Source organism: Tachypleus tridentatus, chromosome 2 (genome assembly GCF_004210375.1).
Source record: "Tachypleus tridentatus isolate NWPU-2018 chromosome 2, ASM421037v1, whole genome shotgun sequence".
NCBI classification, from domain to species: domain Eukaryota; kingdom Metazoa; phylum Arthropoda; class Merostomata; order Xiphosura; family Limulidae; genus Tachypleus; species Tachypleus tridentatus.
In genome coordinates, this window is record NC_134826.1 from 149640669 (window position 1) to 149655596 (window position 14928).

The window sequence follows — 14928 nt, forward strand, 5'->3', positions numbered from 1 at the left end:
GTACTAGAATCACTAACATGGGAACAAGATATCGTATGGTAGACAGTGTACTAGAATCACTAACATGGGAACAAGATATCGTATGGTAGACAGTGTACTAAAATCAGTAACATGAAAACATGATATCGTATGGTAGACAGTGTACTAGAATCAGTAACATGGGAACAAGATATCGTATGGTAGAGAGTGTACTAGAATCACTAACATGGGAACAAGATATCGTATGGTAGACAATGTACTAGAATCAGTAACATGAAAACATGATATCGTATGGTAGACAGTGTACTAGAATCACTAACATGGAACAAGATATCGTATGGTAGACAGTGTACTAAAATCAGTAACATGGGAACAAGATATCGTATGGTAGACAGTGTACTAGAATCACTAACATGGAACAAGATATCGTATGGTAGACAGTGTACTAAAATCAGTAACATGGGAACAAGATATCGTATGGTAGACAGTGTACTAGAATCACTAACATGGGAACAAGATATCGTATGGTAGACAGTGTACTAGAATCACTAACACGGGAACAAGATATCGTATGGTAGACAGTGTACTAGAATCACTAACATGGGAACAAGATATCGTATGGTAGACAGTGTACTAAAATCAGTAACATGAAAACATGATATCGTATGGTAGACAGTGTACTAGAATCAGTAACATGGGAACAAGATATCGTATGGTAGACATTGTACTAGAATCAGTAACATGAAAACATGATATCGTATGGTAGACAGTGTACTAGAATCAGTAACATGGGAACAAGATATCGTATGGTAGACAGTGTACTAGAATCACTAACATGGGAACAAGATATCGTATGGTAGACAGTGTACTAGAATCAGTAACATAAAAACATGATATCGTATGGTAGACAGTGTACTAGAATCAGTAACATGGGAACAAGATATCGTATGGTAGACAGTGTACTAAAATCAGTAACATGAAAACATGATATCGTATGGTAGACAGTGTACTAGAATCACTAACATGGAACAAGTATCGTATGGTAGATAGTATTGTAAAAAGCAGTACTGAATAAGACAACATTTAAATACACATAACTTACTACGTAAGTGGATTACATGCCCCTTTATATGTAATTACAGAATAATATCAATTTTAAAACGTAATATCGGAGCTGAATGAATGTCACCTCCAGGTATACTGACGTTATAAGAGTAGAGGTTTGGATTAAAATTGCACTATGTGTTCTAAGATTTTACTACACGGTAATTGAAGGATAATGAGTGAATGAGCAAGTGTGGTTTTATGTTTCTACCAGTTCCTAGACAATCCTCATTAAGAAACACACAACAACTGTTTGAACTGTGAAATACAGCAACATTTTATCAACATAACGACCATACAGGAAAAGATTAGATCAAAGGTCAGTCCAGTCGTGAATTCTGACCTGGGATGACATACGTAACTACAATATTTACATCATTCACTGTTTCTTTTCCAACGACCTTTCAGTTTTCACATGGCCAATTTAGTTATGGGTTCACTTATAGATTCTGTAAGGAAGCAACACTGTGAAACTCACACAGTACTTTCAGAAAGAATATAATATAAAAATAAACATAAGAAACCCAAGATAAGAACGTGTTTTAAAAGTGACATCTGTTGAAAGTTTCTCTTTTTCAAACAATAAAGTCAATACTGTTTACAATTAATCTATACGCGTCGTGACCGTTTCAAACGTTTTTCTCTAAAACATACTAAACATATATTCACCTCACCTTTATATTCCCTAAAACATTTTTCGAAATCCTGATTTAACAAGAATAAAAACATTATCTGAAACAATATTGACCAATGCTGTATAACTTATTCTCTTCTGGTCAGTGGCTTTAGCGAGACGGAAAACAAAACAGAAACGTAATATTTTCTTTAAAGATTGAAAATGTTCAAATACCTTAATGTTGCTTTATACAAATAAATTTACTTCCAAAGAGTAAAAAGAGAGACAGTTAATGTTTGGAAAGATCATGTCCACAAAAATATCACTAAAGTTTGGTTGTAACGAATGTACAATCAGTCCAATCACCTTGCTTTCTTAACGATTGCTTCTTTCTGCTGGATGCTATAGCCGACTTCCTTCAAAGTTTACAACCACGGTTTAAAAAAAACAAACAAAAACAATCAGTAGTCGTTAAAATCGAAGTAATGGTTAGAGTTTAAACACGGCTGCTAAAGTTTCGAGTAAGTTTCTTTTTCTTCAACCGAACAACTAAGGAAGGGTCTTTTCAATTCGTCAGATGTTCAAAAAACAAAGTCAGACAAAATCTTTTATCTGTCTCCTTCATTCCGGAAATGCTTTGAATTAGTTGAAATGGGTTCCGTTTGTTTTGTTGTTGTTTTTTTTTTTGATCGAACATCATAAATGACAAATAGAAAGTTAAACAAGCACATACACGTACAGATACGAGATATACAGCGGGCTCCGGGCGTGCTTTTACAGGAGGTATGGGTTATGGCACGTGGATTCTGGTGTTCTTTTCCTGTCCGGTTTCTAAAAAGTCCGGTAATCTCTTAGTGTCCAGTCCATGACCTCTCAACAATGTTGACACAATAAAAAAGACCGTTCTGTGACGACGGAGTAGAAATTGGATACTTTAGAAGAAATTCCCGCCAGAGGTCGCTAAAGATGGTGTTCAGGAATCTAGAAAATTTAAATGAAGAACTAAAAAGAATGTTACGAAAACAGCATGTGAATTATAAGATACGGAGGACCGGACACTTCAAAATAAAGCATGGTACGTTTTTAATTATATAAAACAAAATTAAAGCCATACTAACAGTCACGTTAGGGTGTGATTCAATTATTCGCGATCACATATGACCAATTGACGTTCACTGGAAAAACCATCTTTCATCACAACAATGAATTTAAACTACTGACTCGTTGTTTAACTGAACTTTTACTTATTATGAGGTACGTTCTCTCAGGTTCCACGCAAACGAATTCTATTAATATTCTAAGGAATATTACAAACATTCACATAACGTAGCTCTATTGCCTATTTCTATAACAATTTCACATACATGACTGAATTGTATTCATTAAACAAAAAACAAACTCAGTATTAAAATAAATTGTTATATTAGTTATACAAATTATTAAATACATTGAAGAGTATTCCTTAGATACTATCATTGAAACATATTAACAGAGTTCTTTACTAACTGACTGAAGTATTCTGTATTCCCTCTTACACTACCGATTGAAGTATTCTGTATTCCCTCTTACATTACCGATTGAAGTATTCTGTATTCACTCTTAAACTACTAACTGAAGTATTCTGTATTCACTCTTAAACTACTAACTGAAGTATTCTGTGTTCCCTCTTACACTACTAACTACAGGTATTCTGTGTTCACTCTTAAACTACTAACTGAAGTATTCTGTGTTAACTCTTACACTACTAACTGAAGTATTCTGTGTTAACTCTTACACTACTAACTGAAGTATTCTGTGTTAACTCTTAGACTACTAACTACAAGTATTCTGTATTCACTCTTACACTACTAACTGAAGTATTCTGTATTCACTCTTACACTACTAACTGAAGTATTCTGTATTCACTCTTACACTACTAACTGAAGTATTCTGTATTCACTCTTACACTACTAACTGAAGTATTCTGTATTCACTCTTACACTACTAACTGAAGTATTCTGTATTAACTCTTACACTACTAACTGAAGTATTCTGTATTCACTCTTACACTACTAACTGAAGTATTCTGTATTAACTCTTACACTACTAACTGAAGTATTCTGTATTCACTCTTACACTACTAACTGAAGTATTCTGTATTCACTCTTACACTACCGATTGAAGTATTCTGTATTCACTCTTACACTACTAACTGAAGTATTCTGTATTCACTCTTACACTACTAACTGAAGTATTCTGTATTCACTCTTACACTACTAACTGGAGTATTCTGTATTCACTCTTACACTACTAACTGAAGTATTCTGTGTTAACTCTTACACTACTAACTGAAGTATTCTGTATTAACTCTTACACTACTAACTGAAGTATTCTGTATTCACTCTTACACTACTAACTGAAGTATTCTGTATTAACTCTTACACTACCGATTGAAGTATTCTGTATTCACTCTTACACTACTAATTGAAGTATTCTGTATTAACTCTTACACTACTAACTGAAGTATTCTGTATTAACTCTTACACTACTAACTGAAGTATTCTGTATTAACTCTTACACTACCGATTGAAGTATTCTGTATTCACTCTTACACTACTAACTGAAGTATTCTGTATTCACTCTTACACTACTAACTGAAGTATTCTGTGTTAACTCTTACACTACTAACTGAAGTATTCTGTGTTCACTCTTACACTACTAACTGAAGTATTCTGTATTCACTCTTACACTACTAACTGAAGTATTCTGTATTAACTCTTACACTACTAACTGAAGTATTCTGTATTCACTCTTACACTACTAACTGAAGTATTCTGTGTTAACTCTTACATTACTAACTGAAGTATTCTGTATTCACTCTTACACTACTAACTGAAGTATTCTGTATTCACTCTTACACTACTAACTGAAGTATTCTGTATTCACTCTTACACTACTAACTGAAGTATTCTGTATTCACTCTTACACTACTAACTGAAGTATTCTGTATTCACTCTTACACTACTAACTGAAGTATTCTGTATTCACTCTTACACTACTAACTGAAGTATTCTGTATTAACTCTTACACTACTAACTGAAGTATTCTGTATTCACTCTTACACTACTAACTGAAGTATTCTGTATTCACTCTTACACTACTAACTGAAGTATTCTGTATTCACTCTTACACTACTAACTGAAGTATTCTGTATTCACTCTTACACTACTAACTGAAGTATTCTGTATTCACTCTTACACTACTAACTGAAGTATTCTGTATTCTTTCTAACTGAAGTATTCTGTGTTACTACACAACTAACTGAAGTATTCTGTATTCACTCTTACACTACTAACTGAAGTATTCTGTATTCACTCTTACACTACTAACTGAAGTATTGTGTATTCACTCTTACACTCTTTCACTACTAACTGAAAGTATTCTGTGTTAACTCTTACACTACTAACTGAGTATTCTGTATTCACTCTTACACTACTAACTGAAGTATTCTGTATTCACTCTTACACTACTAACTGAAGTATTCTGTATTCACTCTTACACTACTAACTGAAGTATTCTGTATTCACTCTTACACTACTAACTGGAGTACTCTGTATTAACTCTTACACTACTAACTGAAGTATTCTGTATTCACTCTTACACTACTAACTGAAGTATTCTGTATTCACTCTTACACTACTAACTGGAGTACTCTGTATTCACTCTTACACTACTAACTGAAGTATTCTGTATTCACTCTTACACTACTAACTGAAGTAGTCTGTATTCACTCTTACACTACTAACTGAAGTATTCTGTGTTAACTCTTACACTACTAACTGAAGTATTCTGTGTTAACTCTTACACTACTAACTGAAGTATTCTGTGTTAACTCTTACACTACTAACTGGAGTACTCTGTATTCACTCTTACACTACTAACTGAAGTATTCTGTGTTAACTCTTACACTACTAACTGAAGTATTCTGTGTTAACTCTTACACTACATACATCCCTGTAGTGTTACTAAACCTCAGTCCGTTACTCTATCAACGTTAATGTGTTTTTAATCTATATTAATATCTTCACTGACTGTAACCTTTATAAATTTCCCTAAGTATATAATTATAGACATAATTTGTCACCACAATGGTTAGCTAGTTCTGTACACACCTTACCACTAGATTGTACAAACACTGTATATACGCAGTGTATAACCAAAATGTACAAGAACCATACACAAAACGTAGAACCAGACTGTACGATCATGATATACTTAACGTACCACCAGAACCTATAAGAACTATAGAACAACAAATACTGGACGGAACAAGTGTTATATACACAACTTATGATCAGAATATACGTAAACTACGTGTACAACAGATTGTAAAAGTACTATATACGCAACGTACCAAAGAGACGTATAACTACCACAGAACAACGTATAATCAGATTGTATAATATACACAACGTACGAACCGAATGTCCACGTATATAGACTCAACTTATCGCACAAAAATTTAGCTACAAGATATAAGATACATCTCGTTGAATATTCAACACAGTTTGCTGTAACCATGAACTCACTACTAAAATAGACAAATTAATTAATTAATTAGTAATGTAAAAGTCAACTAACCACCAACACGTACTTTACTAATCTAGAAGGCACCCCATCATCACCATGTATATTACTACACCATTACCATGTACGTTACTACTATATAACACATCCCATCATCACCATGTATATTACTACACCATTACCATGTACGTTATTACTATATAACACATCCCATCATCACCATGTATATTACTACACCATTACCATATACGTTATTACTATATAACACATCCCATCATCACCATGTATATTACTACACCATTACCATGTACGTTATTACTATATAACACATCCCATCATCACCATGTATATTACTACACCATTACCATGTAATGTTATTACTATATAACACATCCCATCATCACCATGTATATTACTACTCCAGAATGTATATTACTACACCATTACCATGTACGTTATTACTATATAACACATCCCATCATCACCATGTATATTACTACACCATTACCATGTACGTTATTACTATATAACACATCCCATCATCACCATGTATATTACTACACCATTACCATGTACGTTATTACTATATAACACATCCCATCATCACCATGTATATTACTACACCATTACCATGTACGTTATTACTATATAACACATCCCATCATCACCATGTATATTACTACACCATTACCATGTAATGTTATTACTATATAACACATCCCATCATCACCATGTATATTACTACACCATTACCATGTAATGTTATTACTATATAACACATCCCATCATCACCATGTATATTACTACACCATTACCATGTACGTTATTACTACATAACACATCCCATCATCACCATGTATATTACTACACCATTACCATGTACGTTATTACTATATAACACATCCCATCATCACCATGTATATTACTACACCATTACCATGTACGTTATTACTGTATAACACATCCCATCATCACCATGTATATTACTACTCCAGAATGTATATTACTACACCATTACCATGTACGTTATTACTATATAACACATCCCATCATCACCATGTATATTACTACTCCAGAATGTATATTACTACACCATTACCATGTACGTTATTACTATATAACAATCCCACCATCACCATGTATATTACTACACCATTACCATGTATGTTATTACTATATAACACACCCCATCATCAACATGTATATTACTACACCATTACCATGTAATGTTATTACTATATAACACATCCCATCATCAACATGTATATTACTACACCATTACCATGTAATGTTATTACTACATAACACATCCCATCATCACCATGTATATTACTACACCATTACCATGTACGTTATTACTATATAACACATCCCATCATCACCATGTATATTACTACACCATTACCATGTACGTTACTACTATATAAGACATCCCACCATCACCATGTATGTTACTACTATATAAGACATCCCACCATCACCATGTATGTTACTACTATATAATATACCCCACCATCAACATGTATGTTACTACTATATAATACATCCCACCATCACCATGTATGTTACTACTATATAATACATCCCACCATCACCATGTATGTTACTACTATATAAGACATCCCACCATCACTCACGTATGTTACTACTATATAATACATCCTACCATCACCATGTATGTTACTACTATATAAGACATCCCACCATCAACATGTATGTTACTACTATATAAGACATCCCACCATCACCATGTATGTTACTACTATATAATATACCCCACCATCAACACGTATGTTACTACTATATAAGACATCCCACCATCAACACGTATGTTACTACTATATAAGACATCCCACCATCAACATGTATGTTACTACTATATAAGACATCCCACCATCACCACGTGTATGTTACTACTATATAAGACATCCCACCATCACCACGTATGTTACTACTATATAAGACATCCCACCATCAACATGTATGTTACTACTATATAAGACATCCCACCATCAACATGTATGTTACTACTATATAAGACATCCCACCATCACCACGTATGTTACTACTATATAAGATACCCCACCATCAACATGTATGTTACTACTATATAAGACATCCCACCATCACCACGTATGTTACTACTATATAAGACATCCCACCATCACCACGTATGTTACTACTATATAAGACATCCCACCATCAACATGTATGTTACTACTATATAAGACATCCCACCATCACCACGTATGTTACTACTATATAAGACATCCCACCATCACCACGTATGTTACTACTATATAAGACATCCCACCATCAACATGTATGTTACTACTATATAAGACATCCCACCATCACCACGTATGTTACTACTATATAAGACATCCCACCATCACCACGTATGTTACTACTATATAAGACATCCCACCATCAACATGTATGTTACTACTATATAAGACATCCCACCATCAACATGTATGTTACTACTATATAAGACATCCCACCATCACCACGTATGTTACTACTATATAATACATCCCACCATCACCATGTATGTTACTACTATATAAGACATCCCACCATCAACATGTATGTTACAACTATATAAGACATCCCACCATCACCACGTATGTTACTACTATATAATACATCCCACCATCACCATGTATGTTACTACTATATAAGACATCCCACCATCAACATGTATGTTACAACTATATAAGACATCGCACCATCAACACGTATGTTACTACTATATAAGACATCCCACCATCACCACGTATGTTACTACTATATAAGACATCCCACCATCAACATGTATGTTACTACTATATAAGACATCCCACCATCAACACGTATGTTACTACTATATAAGACATCCCACCATCACCACGTATGTTACTACTATATAAGACATCCCACCATCACCACGTATGTTACTACTATATAAGACATCCCACCATCAACATGTATGTTACTACTATATAAGACATCCCACCATCAACATGTATGTTACTACTATATAATACACCCCACCATCAACATGTATGTTACTACTATATAAGACATCCCACCATCAACACGTATGTTACAACTATATAAGACATCCCACCATCACCACGTATGTTACTACTATATAATACATCCCACCATCACCATGTATGTTACTACTATATAAGACATCCCACCATCAACATGTATGTTACAACTATATAAGACATCCCACCATCAACACGTATGTTACTACTATATAAGACATCCCACCATCACTACGTATGTTACTACTGTATAAGACATCCCACCATCACCACGTATGTTACTACTATATAAGACATCCCACCATCAACATGTATGTTACTACTATATAAGACATCCCACCATCACCATGTGTTGTTACTACTATATAATATACCCCACCATCAACATGTATGTTACTACTATATAAGACATCCCACCATCGCCACGTATGTTACTACTATATAAGACATCCCACCATCACCACGTATGTTACTACTATATAAGACATCCCACCATCACCACGTATGTTACTACTATATAAGACATCCCACCATCACCACGTATGTTACTACTATATAAGACATCCCACCATCAACATGTATGTTACTACTATATAAGACATCCCACCATCAACATGTATGTTACTACTATATAAGACATCCCACCATCACCACGTATGTTACTACTATATAAGACATCCCACCATCACCACGTATGTTACTACTATATAATACATCCTACCATCACCATTTATGTTACTACTATATAAGACATCCGACCATCACCACGTATGTTACTACTATATAAGACTCCCCACCATCAACATGTATGTTACTACTATATATAACATTCAACCATCACCATGTATGGTATTACTATAAGAGACATCCCAGTATCACCATATATGGTACCGCTATAAAAGACATCCAATCATCACCACATATGATACTACTCTAGAAGACAACTGAAACCACCAAGTAACAAACTTTAAAAGTCAATTCACCATCACCACGTTGTTAATCATTAATAAATGGCTATTGTAGAACCACGGGAATATCTAGTTAACTAGTATATTAGGTTATTGGCAGAATATTCAGCTATGTACTGTGAAGAGGGTAAGAAGATACGTAAAGCATAACTTACATCTTAACAACACTATAACTGTACCATAATCGCTAAGAACAAAGATCTAGCTGCCATGCAATGTGCATCTGCTACTAATTAAGTTAACATACACCACCACCAGTACATTAATTACTACCTTACAACACAGCCAACCACCAACATGCTCCAGCCCATGCTACTAAAAGATAAGATGTGTATCTATGCATATATTTTGTCATAATTGTACCTGGTGGTCGTACATGCCCGTTGCCGGCTGTGCTGTCATGCCCTCCGTATAGCCTCCAGTCTGGCTGATCACGTGCCTCAGAGCGTTCGCCTGAGAAATGAAAACACATCCAAAGCTACTGCACAAACATAAGAAACATATTGTTCTCAAATGTAAAGTTGACTCACTAACAGACGGTTCGTAATGACTGCTTATAGTGCAGCGGTCTTCGTACGATTGTTCATTAACTAATGCGAACTTGCTGACATAGAAAGTTTGCACAGATGTGCAATATGAACTTATGCATCGACAAAAACCATGAACGTGAGTCTATTGTTATTGTTGCTTTTGTACATTACCTACTAAAAACACGTAATTTTCACTGTTTGTTTAATCACAATGGCGAAAATAATAATAATACTAAAAATTATATCATGTCACGTATAACTAAAAACCGTCAGTTTGGTGATGTGACACTGTTAAACTGATACGTGTAAAACTAATCATAAAGTTGGAAGCAAAATAAAAACAACACATAACAGGTACAAGGAATTGCGAGAGTTCAAAAAACATGTGTCTGTCATTCAGGTGTTTTACTAATTTCACAAGTATTTACGCAGTTTATATTTTATGGCAACATTTTAAGATTTGGTTAAAATATCTGCCATTTATAATTCCAACATCCGTACGTAACAAGAGCTAATTAATGCTACAGAATGGAGACATACTTAACATGCAGTGGGAAATAGTAGCTATATACAAACAGAGAACCACAAGAGATGCTTTCTTTGATGTATTGAATCCTATTTTTACAAAGATATGAGGAAATGAATAAAAAACAACTGAACAGTATTCATACTATCATGGTGTATAACACGGTCAGAGGAATAAGATATTAAACCTGATCTAGCTATCCAGAATACTTAAACTGAATTGGAGTACTTTCATGAGATACAAACTAGGTACAAGCATCAATGACTTTCTGTAAAACAGAACAGCCAGTAGAAATACTTAAAGTATATTAATATGCGTTTACCATACAAACTTGAAATAAACCATCCAATAATCACAAGGAATACTTAGATTTCAACATATACATCAGAAAAATACCGGATGCAGCCATCAACATCCATAGGTTAACCTGTTATTATGATCATTAAACATATTGAAACCAAATCAAAGTATTATGCTCAAGCATACTGAAACCAAATTAAAGTATTATACTCAAGCATACTGAAACCAAATCAAAGTATTATACTCAAGCATACTGAAACCAAATCAAAGTATTATACTCAAGCATACTGAAACCAAATCAAAGTATTATACTCAAGCATACTGAAACCAAATCAAAGTATTATACTCAAGCATAGTGAAACCAAATCAAAGTATTATACTCAAGCATACTGAAACCAAATCAAAGTATTATACTCAAGCACACTGAAACCAAATCAAAGTATTATACTCAAGCATACTGAAACCAAATTAAAGTATTATACTCAAGCATACTGAAACCAAATCAAAGTATTATACTCAGACGTTTCTAGATTAATGTAAAATGTTATCTTCAAAAATGTTGAAACTAAAACATGTGTTCAAAGTCACTTAGCTAATAAACTCGAGCGTTACCTCTGAAGAAAACTGAAGCTTAGCCTACATGTTGGTGTCTTCAAACAAAATATGCTAATAAGTACACTTAGATGCAAGTGATGAGAAATAGTTCAACCAACATTTGAATATCATGCAGTTATCAATGTGTTCAGATGGGACGGCCTACCTTCTAAGTTTAAATTTTGATAAACAATCAAAAAATAAAAAAAAATTATCAGAGTAGACCATCTTACTGAGAACAGATTAGTAACAGTTTTTCACTAGAGATAGTGTACAACCTTTATACCTATCTAAAGTTCCTATAAAATTATTCTACATATTTGTTTGTTATTAAGCTATGTTATTATGTTATGGGGTACTTGTGTACACGTCTGGTGTATCAAAACCGAATTTGTCGCTTTAAAAGCCCTCAGACTTATCGCTGAGCCAATCGGAGGCTTAGAAATGGTAATATATATATATTACCATTAGTTTAATTAGTACTGTTCAGTTGCCATAGATTTTTTAATCTCTGCTCAAAAGAGTACTGCTGTTAATTTATTCAACTTATAACTAAACATGGAATAATATTAACACTTTTGATGAATGAACACGAAACTGTTGAAATAAAAGTGAAAAAAGATACAATGAAAATTAATAACAGCGCTTTAGAAATGTTATCTTCATTCAATCTCTTATTATTTACACCTTTAGAAGCGAAACACAACTAGGACGACGATCACTTGGAAAACTTGTTTATCTCTGACCAGTTAAGCCTAACATGGACGACGATCACTTGGAAAACTTGTTTATCTCTGACCAGTTAAGCCTAACATGGCTGACGTCGGGATTTAATCTCATGCGATACTACCTAAAACAGTACAATTTCATTCCAAATGAGTTAAAAAACAATTTAAGCTTAACGTTACTGTTAACTTCTGGTCAGTAAAAATACATCAAAAATAATGTTTATAATTCTACTCACTGAATTACATTTTCTGTCGAGCAAATGTATGCATCATTAGTTAACTTCACGTTGAAACACAGTTTTAGTGCTTAAAGGTGTTTTACAAGAAGAAATGTGTTATTACGAGTAGCTAATACACAAAAACATGTCTTAATAGTTCATCCAATGGATGTGATAAGGAATTTGGCTACATTTTGTACCACTATAACGTGATGTTACTTTCAATAGTACGACACAAATTTTAATATAGCTATAAGCAATAATAATAATACATACTTGTGATTGGACGTTCGCTCCCATGGAGGAGACTGGTTGATAGGAGTCGCCACCGTTCATACTCATGTTGTAAAGACCATCACTGGGAGGAGCTGCCCCAGGTGGAGGTGGAGGACTTATCATCTGCCCCTGTGTGGTTGGCCCCATACTATAAACCCCAGGGCCGGATGCTTAGGAAACAGATTCGTCTTATTACACGATTCCAGAACTTGTAAACAATTATCAGTTCGTTATGTCAAAAAATGTCGGGTATAAGTGATTATAATTTTCATAGGAATTAAACATAGAAATTATAAAAAAAATTCAACAGGTGGCACTACAACTGAAAAACGGCCAACTAAAAGAAAACATACAATGAAACCTAACTAGTAATCAATAGTTTGGTCTGGTTTTATTTTGAATTTCGCGCAAAGCTACACGAAGGCTATCTGCGCTACATGTCCTTAATTTAGCAGTTTAAGTCTAAAGGGAAAGCAGCTAGTCATCACCATCCACCGTCAACTCTTGGGCTACTCTTTTATCAATGAATAGTGGGATTGCCCGTTACATTATAACATCCCCACGGCTGAAAAGACGAGCATGTTTGGTGTATCGGGGATTCGAACCCGCGACCCTCGGATTACGAGTCAAGCGAGTTAACCACCTGGCCATGCCGGGTCATTAATGAATGGAATCATTGGTTCTGAAGGAAACAAACCAGTGAACTTGTATAACATAAAAAAAAACTATTACTATGAATCTACGTTATTCTAGACATATTTTTAGCATACTTGATTTTTAAATAATTTCTTATTTCTCACAAACGGTTAACAAATCTCTTAGAAGAAAATAAAGTCCGAAAATATAAAATTTTCTAAGTACGGATAACATCCTGTTTCTATTATTTCCTTGACACACAGAAGTTTAAATACTAACCGTATAATAATCTAATATCGTTTAGATACACATCGAAACGTGTATAACAATCTCTTTCGTTTTTGCATAAATGTTATTTGGCAAAATAAATACTTGGACTTGGGAAACAATCGGGTTTCTATCAAGTTTTAAAATACCTAAATGTTCAAAACTATATAAAAGGAAGATGACTGGCAATGTTTTTAAAGTTCCCTTACGTGACAACGAATATTATTAAAAGAGGGCGCTAGGTGTACAGCAAAATATAATTAAAAATAACAAACATTACGGCCTCTTATATTAGTTTCTAGAAGACACAAATAAAATAAAAACTGACCAAAAATAACTGAAGTTCGAAACATCTAATTTAATGTTTAAATGAGACACCTCGTGCATGACAAAGAATTCACGTGGGGTTTAAATATGGTGTTGCACGAGTTTGAATGATTAAACATATTCGGACGCTATTAAGAACGTAGTTATTAAAACACGTACTGGAGGAACAAGTGCCGTATAGGTATTGTCTCACAACGTCGTTTCTTTGACTGGTTAAATAAACGGAAGCCCAAAAAATCTGGAATATTCAGCCAG

General features: G+C 34.0%; 1 protein-coding gene across 5 annotated transcripts in view; it reads right to left on the bottom strand.

Annotated features, from left to right (window-relative positions):
* Positions 1-1335: 1335 nt before the first annotated feature.
* Positions 1336-14928, bottom strand: part of LOC143245343 (pre-B-cell leukemia transcription factor 1-like) — a 245463-nt gene continuing 231870 nt past the window's right edge. For 2 of the 5 annotated variants that reach the window (XM_076491581.1, XM_076491586.1), the window contains 3 exons: positions 13444-13613; positions 10635-10724; positions 1336-2680 (listed from right to left, as the gene is read on the bottom strand). In XM_076491581.1, coding sequence (XP_076347696.1) covers positions 2660-2680; positions 10635-10724; positions 13444-13613 — 281 coding nt within the window. In that variant the 3' untranslated portion in view covers positions 1336-2659. Of the gene's footprint in view, positions 2702-10634; positions 10725-13443; positions 13614-14928 lie in introns of all 5 variants that reach the window. The other 3 variants (XM_076491582.1, XM_076491583.1, XM_076491584.1) reach the window with 2 other exon arrangements.